The sequence below is a fragment of the Oryctolagus cuniculus genome, chromosome 9, assembly GCF_964237555.1.
Source record: "Oryctolagus cuniculus chromosome 9, mOryCun1.1, whole genome shotgun sequence".
NCBI lineage: Eukaryota > Metazoa > Chordata > Mammalia > Lagomorpha > Leporidae > Oryctolagus > Oryctolagus cuniculus.
The window spans coordinates 134585838-134604273 of record NC_091440.1 but is presented as its reverse complement, the minus strand read 5'-3'; the positions used below and the strand labels follow the sequence as shown (position 1 = coordinate 134604273).

General features: G+C 43.8%; 1 protein-coding gene across 4 annotated transcripts in view; it reads left to right on the top strand.

The window, feature by feature from the left end:
- ADAMTS20 (ADAM metallopeptidase with thrombospondin type 1 motif 20) overlaps positions 1-18436 on the top strand; it is a 174154-nt gene that overhangs the window by 127380 nt on the left and 28338 nt on the right. For 3 of the 4 annotated variants that reach the window (XM_051850406.2, XM_051850402.2, XM_051850405.2), the window contains exons 29-31: positions 6536-6709; positions 6781-6951; positions 17017-17217. In XM_051850406.2, the coding sequence (XP_051706366.1) occupies positions 6536-6709; positions 6781-6951; positions 17017-17217 (546 nt within the window). The remainder of the gene's footprint in view (positions 1-6535; positions 6710-6780; positions 6952-17016; positions 17218-18436) is intronic. The other variant, XM_051850403.2, reaches the window with a different exon arrangement.

Genomic DNA, 18436 nt, shown 5'->3' with positions numbered 1-18436 from the left:
AAAATTTCCAGCACATTCGAGAGTAATTCAAAAGTTCACGGAAAATGACATTAAACTATCCATTTATTTTGATATAAAAAAGTTTTGAAATCATGCATTGTTTCTTAAAGGTCATTTTCCATGACCTTTTTGAAGATGACTCCTGCAGGTGTATTTTTATGATTAAATATAGAGTAAATCTTAATCTTTTTAAGTCCCAAACGCCCCCAGCCAAAACACACAGTGTCTCTCCCACAGGGGCTCTGAGTCTTGGGGTGGGGAGTGTCTTCTGGCTGGGACTGACTGAACTTCCCTCTTTTCCCACCGGTGAGAATCTGGTGTTGTTCAAGTGTAGAAATTGCTCGGGGAGAGCTCAGAGGGTGTAAAGAGAAGGCAGACACACACAAACCCTGGTGTATGCCGGCATTCGGAGGGTGAACAGAGGAGGGGAGGCAGCTGGTGCTTCGAGAGAAAACAGTTGAAGAAGCGGAAAACACCTGGAACTGGAAGGGATTTCAGCCACAGAGGCCACAGTGGCTCAGCTCAGTGTGCAGCCCCGGGGGCTGGCGCGATCAGGGAGAAACTCTGACAACTTTCTGTCGGATTTGCCGATGACATTATGATGACATGAGTCTAAGGGATGTTTGATTTAAGTAACCAGTTCTTCCTCAGATCCAAGGCCTTGTCTTGAAGACACCAAGAAGCAGGAGTTACTTTGTCCTCCACGCGGTGGTCCATACTGACTTTCTCCCGTTAGGGACTGGGGCCACACCAAGGGTGTAGCAGCTCCTCATAGCCTCAGCGGATATTTTCTCTAAAGACGTGATCTGAGCGAAGGACCAATCAGTGTGCCTTACTGACTTGTAGGAAATGATGTTTGATAGAATTTGATGATTTAGGGGCTAGCGCTGTGGCGCAGCGGGTTAACGCCCTGGCCTGAAGTGCCGGCATCCCATATGGGTGCTGGTTCAAGGCCCAGCTGCTCCACTTCCTGTCCAGCTCTCTGCTGTGGCCTGGGAAAGCAGTAGAAGATGGCTCAAGTCCTTGGGCCCCTGCACCCATGTGGGAGCATCCTATGTGGGCACTGGTTTGTGGCCTGGCTGCTCCACTTCCTGTTCTGCTCTCTGCTATGGCCTGGGAAAGCAGTGGAGGATGGCCCAAGTCCTTGGGTACCTGCACCCATGTGGGAGACCCAGAGGAAGCTCCTGGCTCCTGGCTTCGGATCGCCGCAGCTCTGCCTATTGCAGCCATCTGGGGAGTGAACCAGTGGATGGAAGACCTCTCTCTCTCTCTCTCTCTCTCTCTGCCTCTCTGCCTCTCTGCCTCTCTGCCTCTCTGCCTCTCCTCTCTGTGTAGCTCTGACTTTCAAGTAAAATAAATAAATATTTTTTAAAAATTTGATGGTTTAATGTTTGTAAATCAGTTTTGCCAAAAAAATTATTTTGAGGTTTAGAGGCAGAATGTTTATATTCTGCAGCTATTTCTGCAGAGTCCAGGAGCTTACTCTGTAGAGTGACCGTTTTCACAAGAGGTTGAGACGAGCTCAGCCCCTGGCGGAAGCCGTGTTCCGCGTGGAGTCCGCACTGCGTCGCTGTGGTCTCCTTCCCTAGAGCTGTGCGCTTTGTGAGGGCCCCCAGCAGGCTGGCCCAGTCCAGCTGCTGAGGAGTGGCTTGGGGTCAGTGTGAGCGATGGAGATGGGTGCACACCCCTCGTAAGGAGGAGAGAAATCCTCTGTGAAATGCTGGCCGCTGCTTCCACCCACAAGGTAGAAAACGTCAACTGTCAGTGACTTAGGAGTAAAAATTCTGCTCTGGTTGATAAGAGGAATTTGAGACTCCTGCGTAAGCTAAGTTCTTAGTGTTTGTGTGATAAAAATTGTTTCCTTTTATGAGAAAACTATATTTTACAGAAACATATTTATTGTTGTTTAAAAAAAAAAAGGAGATTCAGGGGCTGGTGTTGTGGCATAAGGGTTAGGCCGCCACCTGCGATGCTGGCATCTGATATGGGCACTGGTTCCAGTCCCAGCTGCTATACTTCCAATCCAACTCCCTGCTAATGTGCCTGGGAAAGCAGCTCTGGCCTTCTGGCTTCAGCCTGGCCCAGCCTGGCCTTTGTGGCCATTTGGGGAGTGAACCAGCAGATAGAAAATCTCACTCTCTGTCTCTGTAACTGTGTCTTTGAAATAGATAAAATAACTTTTTTAAAGGAGATTCAGGTAGTAACTCTTCATTTTGTTGTTTTGTTTTCTTTTTTAAAGGAGATTCAGGTGGTGGGTTTTGCACAGTGGTTGTCATTGCTTGGGATTTTCACATCCCATGTCAGGGTGCCTGGTTTGACTCCTGGCTACGATGCTTCCAATCCAGCTACCTGATAATGCACACCCTGGGAGGCAATAGGTGATGACTCAAGTACTTGGGTCCCTGCCACCCATGTGAGGAACTCTAACTGATTTCCTGGATCATAACTCCAGCCTGGTCCAGCCGTAACTTTTGCAGGTCTCTGGGGAGTGAACCAGCAGGTGGAAGATCTCTGTCTATCTGTCTATGTCTCTCTTTGTCTGTCATTCAAATAAAATGAAAAATAAATAGTAATAATAAAGGAAGTTCATTACCCTGGGGTTCATGTTGACACAGAGAACTTGAAGGTGAACCTAGTATTTCGCCCAAATCATATCACTGTTGGGAATTCTGATGGGTCCAAAAATGGTATTACTCAGTTACTGAATTACTGAATTACCTCCAGCCCCTTCTGGAATAGCAAGGAATGTAGTGAGCCAAACTCACAGATGACTCATCATCCCTAGACAAGCTCTGCGCTTCATTGCTGTTGGCAGGTGTCGGCCCCGGGTTGTGGTCAAGCTCTGTGTTACAGTTTTGCTGCTTACTTGTGGAACACCTGACACCGCAGAGGTGAGAGTTTGCCGAGTCCACGCCACCCTCAGGAGACAGCGCAGTGAGAGCTCAGTTTGGACTCAGAACCCGGTTACTTCTCAGCCTTCATCGCGGCTCTGACTTGACGATTTGTCCCCCTGAAACTCCTGGGTTGAAATCCTAACCTCATGGCGATGACTGGGAAGTAGGGGTACTGGGAGGTGATTAGGCCATGAGGTTGAGCCCTCGTGACTGCAACCAGTGCCCTTATAAGAGACTCCAGAGAGTGATCTTGTCCCTTCCTCCTTGGGAGAATGCCGAGAGAAGGCAGTCGTCTGTGACCAGGAAGCAGGTCCTCACCGACACTGGTTCCACTGGTGCCTGGATTTGGGACTGAAACACGTATCTGTTGTTTGTTAGCTGCACAGGTTAAGCCAAAGGTAATGAGCCAAGACAGATAACTGGTCCTGCGGTGGGACCCTGCCTTAACCAATACCCAAGATGGGAAAGCAATATGCAGCCTGGGTACTGGGTGGAGGCTCAGTAGGTTCTCAGGTGAGTGCTGGGAAAAGCCTCCGTTGCTCTGTGTGGATGGTGAAGGGTGATCATGGCGGAAGCCCAGCTAGAAGGGAAGAGCCTGGAGCTTGGTGAGTGCTTGAGTAACAGCAAGCAGGTCGTAGATCTGAGGACAGCAAAGTGCATTCAGAGAAGTCACCGACAGTTCGCTGGGCCGTGGAGGAAAGGCCACCACTGTTCCAGTGGCAGAGGCTCTGACCACTCTCTGCTCGTGTCCCAGTATTGTGCTGGGTGTAGAGCTTGTGAGTCATGACTTTGGACGTTTGGCTGAGAAGATCTCCAAGCAAAGCCGTGAGTTGCAGCTTGGCTTAACTTGACTGTTTATGATAGAATATGAAAACAAAGAAATGACTTAACGGTAGAATTGTTAGTCAAAGGGGAATTAGAATTTAAAAACTTAGAATATGCTCATGCTATCCATATTTGAAAAAGGGAGAAGGCTCACTCAGAGAGAACCTAAAGTGTGTGGCTAAATTCGGTAAGATCGAGTTGGATCAGCCGCTGCAGTCAAATCTGTGGCCTGTTCATCAAGGCGGAGGAGGGATTAGACAGCCATCTAAATCCACAAGCCATGACCTGTTGCCCAGGACAATGGAAAAAAGACCCCTACACTGTTTCAGAGATCATCAGAGCTCGCCTCACAGGCCCAGAACTGCAAGGACCAAGTGCGGGAAAAGGCCCCAGCTGCCTGCTGCCACCTCCTCTTATGGGTCTACCCTCTCTGCTCTAGGGTGGTGCTCCTCTGCTAACCCAGGTGTGGCTTCAGTGGGCCCAGGGGTGGTGGTGTGGACTGCAGAGGCTGCCACTCCTGAGTGCTGACTTTGGTAGCATCCACATGGTGCTGGCACACACAGCTCAGGAGCCCTAATGATGTGGCCACCATCAAGATGCTACAGGATGAGCCTGCCCTGGGCCTGGGCGGCAGGGCTGTCTGGAGCTTGGGGGGCCCTGTCACCACCCAACTATGTCCCTTAGGTGAGAGTTGAGTCAAAAGTATCTCCAAGGCTTAAGATTTAATTTTATTTTAAAGATTCTATTTATTTATTTGAGAGAGAGAGTTACAGACAGTGAGAGGGAGAGACAGAGAGAAAGGTCTTCCTTCCGTTAGTTCACTCTCCAGGTGGCTGCAATGACCAGAGCTGCACCGATCCAGAGCCAGGAGCAAGGTGTTTCTTCCTGGTCTCCAAGCACTTGAGCCATCTTCCACTGCCCTCCCTGGTCACAGCAGAGAGCTGGATTGGAAGAGGAGCAACTAGGACTAGAACCCGGCACCCATATGGGATACCGGCGCTGCAGGTGGAAGATTAACCTGCGCCATGGCGCTGGTCCCAGATTTAATTTTGTTTGCCCTGTTGGGTTTTGGCCTTCCTAGAGACCTGTCCCCCCCACCCTTGTCACCGTGATTTCTCCCTTTTCACTGTGATTTCTTCCTTTCACGATGGGAATGTCTACCCCATACCTGCTCCTCCATTGTCTGCAAGCAAATAAATTGGACAAGTTCACAGCTGGAGGAAATTGGCCTTAGGCTGATTGTACCTAGAATCTTAACCACATCTGACATCTGACTTAATTGCTATTTAGATGAAATTCTGGACTTTAGACTTTTGAGTTGATGCTGGAATGAGTGGCAAATGGGATGGAGTAAATATATTTGTCCTATGAGGAGGTTAGGGATTGTGGAGGGGAGCAGGGGCAGAATTCCATAGTGGAAGATTTTTTGTTGCCCTGAAATACATATGTGGAAATTCTAACTTTGACAGGATGGCATTAGGAGCTGAGGCTTTGGGAGGTGATTATCTCATGAACCTGGAGCCCTCATGGTTGGGATGAGTGTCCTTAACAAAGAGCCGGGAGAGCCGCCTTGTCCCTTTTACCTGCGAGGACACAGCAAGAAGGTGCCTTCCAGTACCCAGAGAGTGGGCCCTCCAACACACCAAGTCTGCCTGTGCCTTCATCTTGGAGCTCCCAGCTCCACAACCTTGACCTTGGGGAATGACTCTCTGTAGTTTATGAATCAGCGGGATCATGCTTTTGTGCTACAGTGACCTGAATGGATTAAGACAAGCACTCTGGGTGCTGGTGTTATGTAGAAGATTAAGCCTCTGCCTGCAGTGCTGGCATCCCATACGGGCACCAGTTCAAGTCCAAGCTGCTCTACTTCTGATCCAGCTCTCTGCTAATGCACTTGGGAAAGCAGCAGATGATGGCCAAATGAAGGATGGGGATGGCTCATGCAGAAGACCTGGAAGAAGTCCTGGCCTTTGTAGTCGCTTCAAGAGTGAACCAGCGGAGGGAGGACCCCTCTCTCTCTCTCTGTAACTCTGCCTTTCAAATAAATTAAATACACACACACACACACACACACACACACACACACACATAGACAAGCACTACCTGAAGGCATCACCTCGGGCAGTGAGTGAACCTCCTGGACTCTCGGGGTCCCCAGCCATGGTGCTTCCTGTCTAGAGCTGTTGTCAGCAGTGAATGTGTGGGAAGTGTCCTGGGAAGCTTGATAGACCATCCACAATGTTCGTCATATAGATAAGAAAAATAGGCCTGGAGAATTCAAGTCAAGTCAAAGTTTACAGTCTACACAATAATCTTAAACTCCTATCCACTGAAAGATAGTGATGGGCCAACGAATCAGCCAACACTCAGAACGCTAACAGGTGCCCAGCATGGGAGGTCTTGCAAGTAGGAAGATGGATGCAACAGAATCTGGGACATGTTTGAGGAAGATAATGTAAATGGTGTACACATTTAAATCAAATTTTAAGGCAATGAAGCAGTGTAGTTTGATTCATTTGTGGCAGTTTTTGTAGACATTAACTATGTTTAAGTCAGAAGAGAGCGATGGATCGGGGTGAAGTCTTGTATAACAAGGTCATAGTTTCTATAAGTCTTGAGATAACTTACGCCAAATAAAGAAGATCTATTTATATATCTTCAGTGGAAGATCCAGATATGACAATGGTAGAACTGCTTACCGCACTTCTTTCCAACTAATGCATGATACAATAATGCCAGAAGTAAGAAAACACGAAGGGCTATGCTTTGCCGTTTTGGTGTGGTTTGGTGCTGAACTCCTGTGGGCTCCTTTGCAGTGCTCTGCGACCTGTGGCTCTGGAGTCCAGCGAAGGGATGTGTTCTGCAGGCTGCGAGGTGAGGGCCCGGTGCCTGCGGAGAGGTGTGACCCGTCCAGCCGGCCCTATTCTCACAGGCAGTGTTGGCGTCAGGATTGCGCGCAGTACCGGTGGACGGCAGAAGAGTGGCTGCGTGTGAGTACTGACCCTAAGCCTTCAGACACTGCATGTCGGAATGCATTGTTCACTTTGTCCTGCATTTCCAGTGTTCACCATCATGCAAGAAGAAAGAGACCTATCGGGTGGTGAAATGCGCTGATGTGCAGGGCGTCCCAGTGAGCGACAGTCTCTGTGACCCTGCGACGAGACCTCTGTCTGTCCAGAAGTGCAAGAACCCTCTCTGCAAGTATGTCGTGGTAACAGGTGACTCCTCACAGGTAAGGCAAAGAGACGAAGGTGGGGGTGTTCACTCCTATGTGAGACACTTGGTCAGACATTTGAGCCGGTTGACACTGTGCATAAAATCCAAGCCTGGGACAGATGCTGGGTAGGCTTGTCACCGAGGAATGAAGCCGCTGAGAGTTGGATGGTGCTAACAGAGGAACAACCGCAGGTCTTCTAAACTCTAGTGCAAGTCCCAAGGGTCAGTTGGAGCCAACTGTGAAACCAACCACTGGAAAAGTGTGGGAAACAGGCCTTGTGTGGTTGCCCACGATTTAAAAACAGCTTTATTGAGGTACACTTGACATAGAATAAACTGCATATATCTAAAGTGTACTGCTTAGTACGTTGTGCATGTATTTGTCTGAAAAACCATTGTCCTATCCCAAATGAAGAGCATCTCCATTCTCCCTGCAAATGTCCTTGTGCTATTTTGTAACCATAACCCTTCCTGCCCACACCACAGTTAACCTCATCTGCTTTCTGTGTTAGTGGTCTGTCCCTGTGTCCTTTTACATTTTATGTAATTGCAATCAATGCACTGCACTTGTTTTGACTATATACCAGGCATTTGGAGATTCAGTCAGGTTGCAGTCTGTGTCAACAGTTTGTTCCTTCTTTCTTGTTGGATAATATTCCACTAAGTGGATGCCTTTGGGTCCACTCCTGTTTCCTTTTCCTGTGTGGGGTCTGCCTTTAATCTTCCTCCACTCTGCTTTTCATCTCGTTCATTATCATTTTCATCTTTAGAGGTTTGACTACAGCTTTTATTCATTAATTTATTTTTACTTTTGCTTGAAAAGCAGAGATACAGGTAGACAGAGATACATGGAAAGAGATCTTCCATCTTATGCTTCACTCCCCAAATGCCTATAACAGGTAGGGTTGTGCCAGGCTGCAGCCGGGTGCCTGGCACCCAAACTAGGGTTCCCACATGGGCGTCAGGGACCCAAGCACTTGATCCATCACCTGCTGCCATCCCAGGCAGCGTCTCAACTTTTGGCTTTTTGAGATATGTATTCCCTTACTCTACTTAACTTTGTAAACCCATAAAATGTAGTTATTAATAACATTTTAGTATCCTGATCAACTGACATCTGAATGTGTTTACACTTTGGAGAATTTCAGTGTATTCCCAAGTTCGTGCAGCCCTCACCGTGACCCAGTTCCAGAACACAGCATCACTCCTCGTCTCTCCCCACCCTTCTCCCCTGCGTCACTCACAGCTGCCACTCTGCTTTCTCTGTGAACTTGCCTACTCTGGACATGTCCTGTAAATGGACTAGTAAAACACGCGGTCTTTGGTGTCCGCCTCTTCCGCTGAGCTCGATGTTATAGCGCACACCAGCACTTCTTCCTCTGCACGACTCAATCACATCCCGTTGTGCACTTGGATAACTAATTAATCAGCTGATGATCTTTCAGAACGATTCACTTTTTACTGTGGTGGGGGACACTGCCAAGGAAAGTTGTACACAAGTTTTTGTGAGGAGGTGTTGTCCGCTCTTTCAGACGTGGCACCTAACAGTGGAGTTGCTGATATTACATTAACTCCACATTTGATTGCTGAGTAACTGCCCAAGTGTTATCCGTAGTTGCTGTACCATTCCATTTTCGCTCTTGTCAGTGGTGATAAAGGTTCCGATTTCTCCACGTCAACAGAAGCATTTTTTATAGTCTATCCTTGTTAATGCAGTCATCCTAATGTGTGTGAAATGGTATCTCCCTTGGTGTTGGAATTCGATTTCTCTGATAACTAATGAAGGTAAGCATTATTTTATGTACATTTTGGCTGTTGGTAAATCTTTGGATAATATATATCCAACCAATTTTCAAAACTGAGTGACTTTTTTATTACTAGGTCATAAAGATTTTTTTCCCAACTTTTGGCTACCAACTTTTATCAGTTACTTGTTTTGCAAGTATTTTCTCCCATTCTGCTGGTTACCTTTTCACTTTCCGGGTAGTACCCTTTGAAACACAAATGCTTTTAGTTTGACACAACCAAATCTATCTTGTTGTTCATTGTAAAGTATCACATCTAAGAAACTGTTGCCTGTTCTGTGAGAATAAAAATTTACATCCCTGATTTCTTCTATGACTGTCTTTTTAGCCAACACATTTAAGCTTTTGATATATTTTAACATTTTACATAGAATGCTGTACATCTAATTTTATCCTTTTGTATGTGTCTGTGCAGTTGTAGAGAAAATGATTTTTCCCACATTGCGTCCCTTCAGCAGCTCGTCAAGAATCAGTGGCCATAAATGCTTTAGTGGATCTGTGTACTTGCCCTTGAGTCATTCTCACGTAGTTCTGGCTATGTGGTTTTGGAAGAAGTTTGATTTGAGAAGCATGAGTAAACCGACTTTATTCTTCCTTCTCCAGGTTATCTATCTGTTCTCATTGCCTGCATTTCTATGTAAATTTTAGGACTGATTGTTCAGATTCTGTGTAAGAGCTAGCTGTGATTGTGTTAAAGATTGCAGAGAATCTTGATTAATTCAGGGAATATTCCTGTTCTAAAATTGTCTCCCAATTCATGAACAGGGACTATCTTTATATTTAGTTAGGTCTTATTTAATTTATTTCAAGACTGCTTCATAGTTTTTAGTTTAATATCTTATACTTTTGTTAGATTTCTTCCTAAATATTTTATTATTTTTTATGGGCTGTAGGTGGATTTATCCTTTTAATTTCATTATCTGATTGTCCATTGCTCTTTTATAGATTTTTGAATATTCATCATGTTTATTGTATCTAATTATGTGTGTGTATAGTGGGGTTTTCTACATACAACACTATGTGATTTGCAAATAGAAATAATTTTACTTTTTCCTTTAAATATGGATGATTTTCTTTATTTTTCTTGCCTAATTTCCCTGATGGAAAGTCCAAGACAACATTGAATAGAAGTGGTGAGAAGAGGCATCCTAGCTTTGTCCCTACACCCTGTAGGAGTTTTCACAATTAAGTATGTAGACTACAGATATTTTGCAGATTCTCTTTATCAGGTTGAAGAAGTGTCCCTCTGATCATGTTTCAGTGTTTATAACATGAAAATGTATTGGAATTTGTGACAGGCTTTTTCTGCAGCTATTGAGATGATTGTGTGTTTTTTGTCTATTATCCTATTAGTATAATGTATTACATTGACTTATTTCCATATATTGAAACATTCTACATTCATAGAATAAATCTCACTTAGTAATGATATGTAGTCTTTTTAAAATTTTAATTTGTATTTATTTTTAAAAGATTTATTTATGTATTTGAAAGTTAGTTACACACAGAGAGAAGGAGAGGCAGAGAGAAAGAGAGGTCCTCCATCCACTGGTTCATTCCCCAAAAGGCTACCATAGCCAGAGATGAGCCGATCCAAAGCCAGGATGCAGGAGCTTCTTTGGGGTCTCCCACACGGTGCAGGGTCCCAAGGATTTGGATCATCTTCTGCTGCTTTCCCAGGCCATAGTAGAGAGCTGAATTGGAAGTGGAGCAGCTGGGACTTGAACCGGTGCCCATATGAGATGCCAGCACTATAGGTGATGGCTTTATCTGCTATGCCACAGTGCCAGCTCCACTCTGCGTCTTCATGGGCGTCACCTGTCTGGGAATTTTTTTTATATCTTTTCCTCTCAAAGAAACCCTTTATTTAATGAGTACAAACTTCATAAGTACAACTTTACGAATATAGTGATTCTTCCCACCATACCTGCCCTCCTACCCCCACTCTTACTTCATCTCCTCCTCCCTCTCCCATTCTCCATTAAGATTCATTTTCAATTAACTTTATACACAGAAGACCAACTAAACAAGATTTCAACAATTTGAACACACACACACAAATTGTTTGAGAACAAGTTTTACAGTTAATTCCCATAATACAACTCATTGAGGACAGAAGTCCTGCATGGGAAGTAAGTGCACAGTGACTCCTGTTGTTAATTTAGCACTTAACACTCTTATGTATGATGTCAGTGACCACCCGAGGCTCTTGTCATGAGCTTCCAAGGCTGTGGAAGCTTTTTGAGTCCACAATCTCTGTCAGTATTTAGGCAGGGCCATAAGCAAAGTGGAAGTTCTCTCCTCCCTTCAAAGAAAAAAACATCCTTCTCTGATGGCCACTTCTTTCCACTGGGGTCTCTCTGACAGAAATCCTTCATGTAGTACATTTTTTTTGTCACAGTGTCTTGGCTTTCCATTCCTGAAATGCTCTCATGACTTAACAGCTGATTCTGAGGTCAGAGTGCTATTTAAAGTGATTGTCATTCTATGAATTGGCTATGTGGACTACTTCACGTGTTGGAATATTCTCTCCTTTCTAATTCTATTATTATTATGAAACACTTGATCTTATTTATAGGATCCCTTTAACACTTAATCCTATCTATATGATCACTTTAACATTTAACATGGTCCCTTTAATACTTAAGATGGAATTTTTATCACCCAGCTTAATGGGATTGGGGATCCCATAGCAAGTTTTTAAACTGTACTCTTAGAAGTCCATCGGAATGTATAAAGAACTTTACAGCTCTACAGTTACAAATTTCCTCCTCCCTCTTTTATTCCCGCTCTTATTTTTTACTGAGATCTATTTCATGCTATTTTATACACGATTAACAAATATTTCATCTTTATACACAATTAACTATGAAAAGTAAAGACTTCAACAAATAGTATTAAGAGGAAAAAAAAACTGTTCAACAGTCAAGACAAGGGCTATTCAAGACTTTGCTGCTCAAAGTGGCAATTTCACAGAACAGGGAGAAAATATGGTATTTGTGCCTTTGGGACTGGCTTATTTCACTAAGTATGATGTTTCCCGATTCACCCATTTTGTTGCAAATGACTGGATTTCCTTTTTATTTTTAATGCTGTGTAGTATTCCACAGAGTACATATCCCCTAATATCTTTATCCAGTCTTCAGTTGACGGGCATTTAATTTGATTCCATGTCTTAGTTATTGTGAATTAAGCTGCAATAAACATGGGTGTGCAGCTGATTTCATTTCCCTCGGGTAAATTCTGAGGAGTGGGATGGCTGGGTCATATGGTAGGTCTATATTCAGATTTCTGAGATATCTCCAAACTGTCTTCCATGGTGGTTTTACCAGTTTACATTCCCACCAACAGTGGATTACAGTAAGCTTTTTCCCCACATCCTTGCCAGCATTTGTTGGTTGTTGATTTCTGTGTGAAAGCCATTCTAACTAGGGTAAGGTGAAACCTCACTGTGGTTTTGATTTGCATTTCCACGATGGCTAGCGATTCTGAACATTTTTTTCATGTTTCTGTTGGCCTTTTGGATTTCTCCTTTTGAAAAATGTTTAAGTCCTTTGCCCATATCTAAAATGGTTGTTTGTTTTATTGTTGTGGAGTTTCTTCATCTCTTTATATATTATGGTTATTAATCCTTTATCAGTTGAATAGTTTGCAAATAATTTATCCTGTTCTGTCGGTTGCCTCTTCACTTTCCTGAGTGTTTTTTTGCGGTACTGAAGCTTCTCAATTTGCTGTAATCTCATTTGTAAATTTTGGCTTTGATTGCCTGTGTCTCTGGGGTCTTTTCCAATAATTCTTTGCTTGATGCCAGTATTTTGCAGGTTTCTCCAATATTCTCTAATAATTTGATGGTATAAGATCATAGATTTAGGTCTTTAATCCATTTTGTGTAAGGTGTAAAGTAGGGGTCATGCTTCATACTTTCGCATGCAGACATCCAGTTTTCCCAGCACCATTTGTTGAAGAGATTGTCCTATGTCTCCCTTTAAGTCCTTTAACATTTCTTTTAAATAGCCCAGTGCCCTGTAATTAGGTGCATGTATGTTTATAATATAATAATCTTCCTGTTGAATTGATCCCTTAATCATTACATAATGCCCTTCTTTGTCTCTTTTAACAGTTTTTGGGTTAAAGTCTATTTTGTCTGATATTAGGATGGCTACACAAGCTCTTTTTTGGTTTTTCTTAGCATTAAATATCTTTTACATCTTTTCCCTTTCAGTCTGCATATATCTTTGGTGGTAAGATGTGTTTCTTATAGGCAGCAAATAGATGAGTTTTGTTTTTTAATCAATTCAGCAATTCTGTATCTTTTAACTGGAGAGTTGAGGCCATTTACATTCAAGGTGACTATTGAAAAGTAACAAGTTTGCCCTGCCATTTTTTCCATAAATATTCATGTTTTTTACTTCGGATTTCCTTTATACTTTCACTGGGAGATTTCCTTCCTTTACCTTCTTTCATGGTGATGACCATGTTTCTGTATTTCTGTGTGCAGCACATCCTTAACATCTTTTGCAGAGCTGGACAGGTGGTGACAAATTCTTTCAATTTCTGTTGGTTATGGAAGGTCTTTATTTTACCTTCATTCATAAATGAGAGCTTTGCAGGGTATAGTATCCTGGGTTGATAGTTCTTTCTCTTAAGACTTGGGCTATATCTCACCATTCTCTCTTAGCCTGTAGAGTTTATGATGAGAAGTCTGCTGGGAGTCTAATTGGAGATCCTATGAATGTGATCTACCATTTCTCTTGTGCACATTTTAGAATCTTTATGTTTTACTGTGGAGAGTTTGATTGCGATGTGTTGTGGTGAAGACTGTTTATGGTCATGTCTATTAGAAGTTCTCTGTGTTTCCTGTACTTAGTTGTCCCTTTGTTTCACCAAATTAGGGAAGTTTCCTGCTACTGTTTCACTAAAAAAGACCTAATCTTTCTCTCTTTCCATGCCTTCACGAACTCCTAGAACCCGTATGTTGGGTCATTTGATAGTATCCTGTAGATTCCCAACAGTGGTTTTTAATTTTCTAATTTTTTCTTCTTCTATTTGGTCTGACTGTGCAATTTCCTGTGCTTTGTCTTCTATGTCAGATACTCTTTCTTCTGCTTTGCTGATTCTGTTGTTAAGGCTTTCCACTGTATTTTTTATTCATTCTATTGAATTCTTCATTTCCAAAATTTCACTTTGATTTCTCTTTAATATCTCAATTTCATGGGAGAAATTTTCTTTCATGCCCTGTATGGATTTTGTTTGTGCATTTGCTTCTTATTACTTCTGAGTAGTCTTATGATCAATCTTTTGAATACCATTTCTGGCATTTTGTCAGTGTCATCCTCTTCACAATCTAGTACTGAAAGGCTGTGATCTTTTGAGGGTGTAATGTTGTCTTCCATATTCTTGTTTCTTGAATTGGCATTTTGTTATTCGGCATCGGTGGAGACACTTGTTGGTTTCTTCTTTGTTTTTTCACTGTGGCAGATTTTATCTTTGTACTATGCCTCTGTAGATTAGTGGAATGTCTGCTTTTAGTGACTATTTAGAGGTTCATAGTGGGTATTGCAGGAAACTCTGTTCAGTGCTCCAGGGTGAAGGGCATGGCTGAGGTGACACACCCAGGTGTGGCATGTTAAATCTCTCTCTCTCTCTCTCTCTCTTTTTTTATCAGAGGGGAGGTTTGTTCTGTTGGCATAGACTCATCTGTGCTCCTCTCCTCAAAGGAGAAAAGTGCCTTAGTGCTAGCCCCAGTGGGTGTAATATTCATCCACTCTGCCCAAGGACCACACAAAATATCTGTCGAGTCCTCAATGTAAGCTCAGATTCCCCAGGAGTGTCCCTCGCAAGGTAACCAGGGAGCCCTGATCATGTGGAGCCTCCCACAGTGACTGCCCAAAGTCCCAGCCACACCCTGAGTCCTCCCACACAGCCTCAGTTTTTTCACAGTCCTGGCCACAAGCCTTCCACAGTCACGAGCACCCAGCCCTGTTAGTTCTCTCCACCTGACTCAGGAGTTTCTGCTTGGTTGATGGGGCAGACATGAGCTGGCACAGCTGTTATGTGTGTTGAAAATGGCACCTGCTCTCTGTCAGCTTGTTACAGCATGCCTTTGCAGGGTGATTGAGGAGAGGGAAAACATGCTTTGTTTTTTCACCTCTATTTTAGCAGGTACACTATCCCCCAGGGGTTCCAAGCTGGATTCCCTCAAGGCTCTTCCTGCAGCTTTTTCACCAGACTTGGTGAAATGCAACTTGGACTGCTGCATTCTGGTCTCACCTCACTCTCCAATGCTGCTGGGTTCCTGAGTTGTGCATATCTGCACCCTCCACATAGGTCCCCTGTGTCCCTCCAGTTTGCGTAGAGTTTCCTGTGCTGTTTTCTCCATAACTCTTCCCTGAGACTGCACTCTTTCCACATTTTTTAAACGATCGTCTCCTAGACTTGCGAATGTTTTGATTGATGGATTTTTCTCTTCATTATGGGGCATATTTTCCTGCATTGGTGCATGCCACATCATTTTTTATTGCATTTTTGACTTTGTGAAATTTAATCTTTTGGTAGCTAGATAATTTTGATTGTTATACACGTTTTGAGCTTTTTTTCTGTGAGGCAGTTAGTTTGTCCAGAAACGTTTGATCTCCTCTTGCCTTGCTCTTAGGATTTGTACAGTGATTTGTTGAATCTGGAGTTAATTATTCCCTCTGTTGGGATAAGAACCGTTTGAGCCTTCTACCAATTGCCTTGTGTATGTGAATCATTTCCAGTATGAATGGAGTGAATGGGCCCTGTTCTTGGTCCTGTGTGAGCACCTGATAAGGTGCCATCTGAGTCTGCATTGGTTCATCCCCTGGCTGTAGTCAGAATCTTCACAGGTAGCACTGATTAGAATTTTGCGCTCTCTCTTCCCTTTTGCCAAGACCTGAAAACTCGTTAAAGAAGTAGACAGGGAACCGGCATTTACCTAGTAGTTAAGATGCTTGCGCCCCACATCAGAATGCCTGAATTCAATTCCCAGCTCCAGCTGCTGGCTTTAGCTTCTCACCAATGCAAACCCTGTTGGGCAGTAACTGAACCACTTGGGAGACCTGGACTGAGTTCCCATCTCTTGGGTTCTGCCCTAGCCCAACACCAGCTACTGGGGGCATTTAGGAGGGTGAACCAATAGATGGGATCTCTCTCTAATTTTCTGCTTTCTGAGGAGGGGGAGAGAATGGAGCAATTTTAAGGCAAATCTGTTTCATATTTCCCAGGGATAACCATCCTCTAGGGCTCCATGTCCCATGTCTTTTTTTTGTTAAGATTTGTTTATTTATTTGAAAGTCAGAATTATGCAGAGAGAGATTGAGAGCGGCAGAGAAAGAGAGAGAGGTCTACCATCTACTGGTTCATTCCCCAATTCTCTGAAATGGCCGGAGCTGCACCCACACAAAGCCAGGAGCCAGGAGCTTCCTCCAGGTCTCCCATGTGGGTGTAGTGGTCCAAGGACTTGGACCATCTTCTACTGCTTTCCCAGGGCATAGCAGAGAGCTGGATCGGAAGTGGAACAGCTGGGACTTGAACCGGTGCCCATATGGGATGCCGGCACTGTAGGTGGTGGCTTTACCTGCTAGGCCACAGTGCCGGTCCCATCCATGCCCCGTGTCTTAAAGTCACTGCTTCATATGTTTTGTCAAGGTGCTTTGGTTGTTTCAGGTTAGAAGGTAAATACATTTCTTGTTTCTTCACTTTTGCTACAAGTACAAATCTATGCCCATTTTTGGCCTGGGGCTTTAATTTAAGTCACCTATTTTACTCAAATGGTATTAGGCTTTACATTATATGAAGGCACTTCAAAAAGTTAATGGAAAATGGAATTAAAAGGTAAATACATTTTGGTGCAAAAAAAAGTTTTGAAATCCAATATAGTTTTCTCATAATATGAGTTTTCCATGAAATTTTTCAAGACCCCCCCCCCCCAGACATGGATTTCAAAGGTTTTTTACACTAGGACAACCTTGTCTGATAATTGTACATTCTATGAGCATTTTGAAGTATCAGAAAGCAAGCAACAAACAGGTGCTACAGATGGAAAATCTGTCCTGAGTCTTGGTTCTTTCCATCTCTTGGTACAACACTGGGGAGCTTCCTCCTGTTTTGGGGCTTTTGTTTGCTGACTTGTGCACAGGGTCACTCAGCGGCACTGCTGTGGGGGGAGCAGTACCATATATTAAGCATCTGACAAATACATACTGGCCTGGCTCAGCTGAAGCCCACTCACTTCTCTGCTTGTGACTGTGTTTCAGTGCGCAGGCAACTGTGGGTTCAGCCACCAACAGCGGATCACGTACTGTGTCGGGATCCCGTCTGCGAGGAAGCAGAAGCCCCTGCAGCTCCGGCCTGTGGCCTACCGAGAGTGCCCCGTGCTAACCTCCCCCCAGGCTTACCAATGCATGGCGAGGAGGTGTTTGCGTGTGGCCTCCTGGAAGGTTGGGAAGTGGAGCAAGGTCAGTGCACGGGGATGCGTCTGAGACGTCAGAGTAGACTGTCTAGGTGCGGGCTCTCTGGTCTGCTGTCTCCTGGGAGCCCCCAGCTTGTCTCAGACCCCGTTGTCTGAAACCCGCTTTATCTGTTGTGTACGTATCTTTCTTTCTACGCTTGCTGTAACTCGTGCATCCGCAGAGACCACCACTAAGTCTGTGCTCTGTTTTTCCCAGACTTATTTCTGGTTAAGTGAAGAAAATTAATCCGATTCATGGAAGTTATTTGCACTAGATTCTTTGTCTAACTAAATTAATGGAAGGAAATAAATACTGCTTTGCAAACTTACAATACAAAGAGGATGGAAGAAGTTCATGGAAAATTCACATTATGCTTTAATTCAATTTTTCTATGAAGTTTTTGAAGTTTCCTTATATAATTTATGAGAGAATTCTTGGTAGTCTTAGTAACCATCCTTAATTAATGTTTATGAGGGGATTGCAAAAATTTATACAGAGATGGGATAAAAATTAAGGGTTTTTGATGCAGAAAGTTTTGAAATCCATGTAATTTTTATTTCATAATAAGCACTTTTCCTTGAATTTTGAAGATCTCTTGTATGCAAGGATTAAGAATAGTGTTTTTAAAGGTTTATTTATTTATTTGAAAGGCAGAGCTATGGGGGGGGAGAGAGGGAGAGAGAGAGAGAAAGAGAGAGGGAGAGAGAGAAAGAGAGAGAGGGAGGGAGAGACGTGGGAGGAAAAAAGAAATCGTCTATACACTGGTTTACTCCCCAAATGGCTGCAATGGCTGGGGCTGTGCCATGCTGAAGCCAGGAGCCTGGTCTTCCATGTGGATGCAGAGGCCCAGGGATTTGCGCCACCCTCTGCTGCTTTCCCAGGTGCATTAGCAGGGAGCTAGATGGGAATGGAGCAGCCGGGTCTCAAACTGGCACCCTTATGGGATGCTGGTACTGCAAGTAGAGGCTTTACCTACTGTGCTACAACACCTGCCCTGGGTTTCAAAAACTTTTTACTCCAAAAAGAACTTAATGTCTTTATTTTTCCTTTCTGCAAAGTTATGAAATTATCCCTTTATTCATATTTACAACATGCTATTCCTGAAACTGCTCAAAGTAATTGAAAGACCAGTAACTGAGAAATAATAAATCCGGGCTTATGCCTAAGGATTTTTCCCACCTGCAACCATCCATTTTGTAGGTGCACTTTGGCATTCCAGGAATTC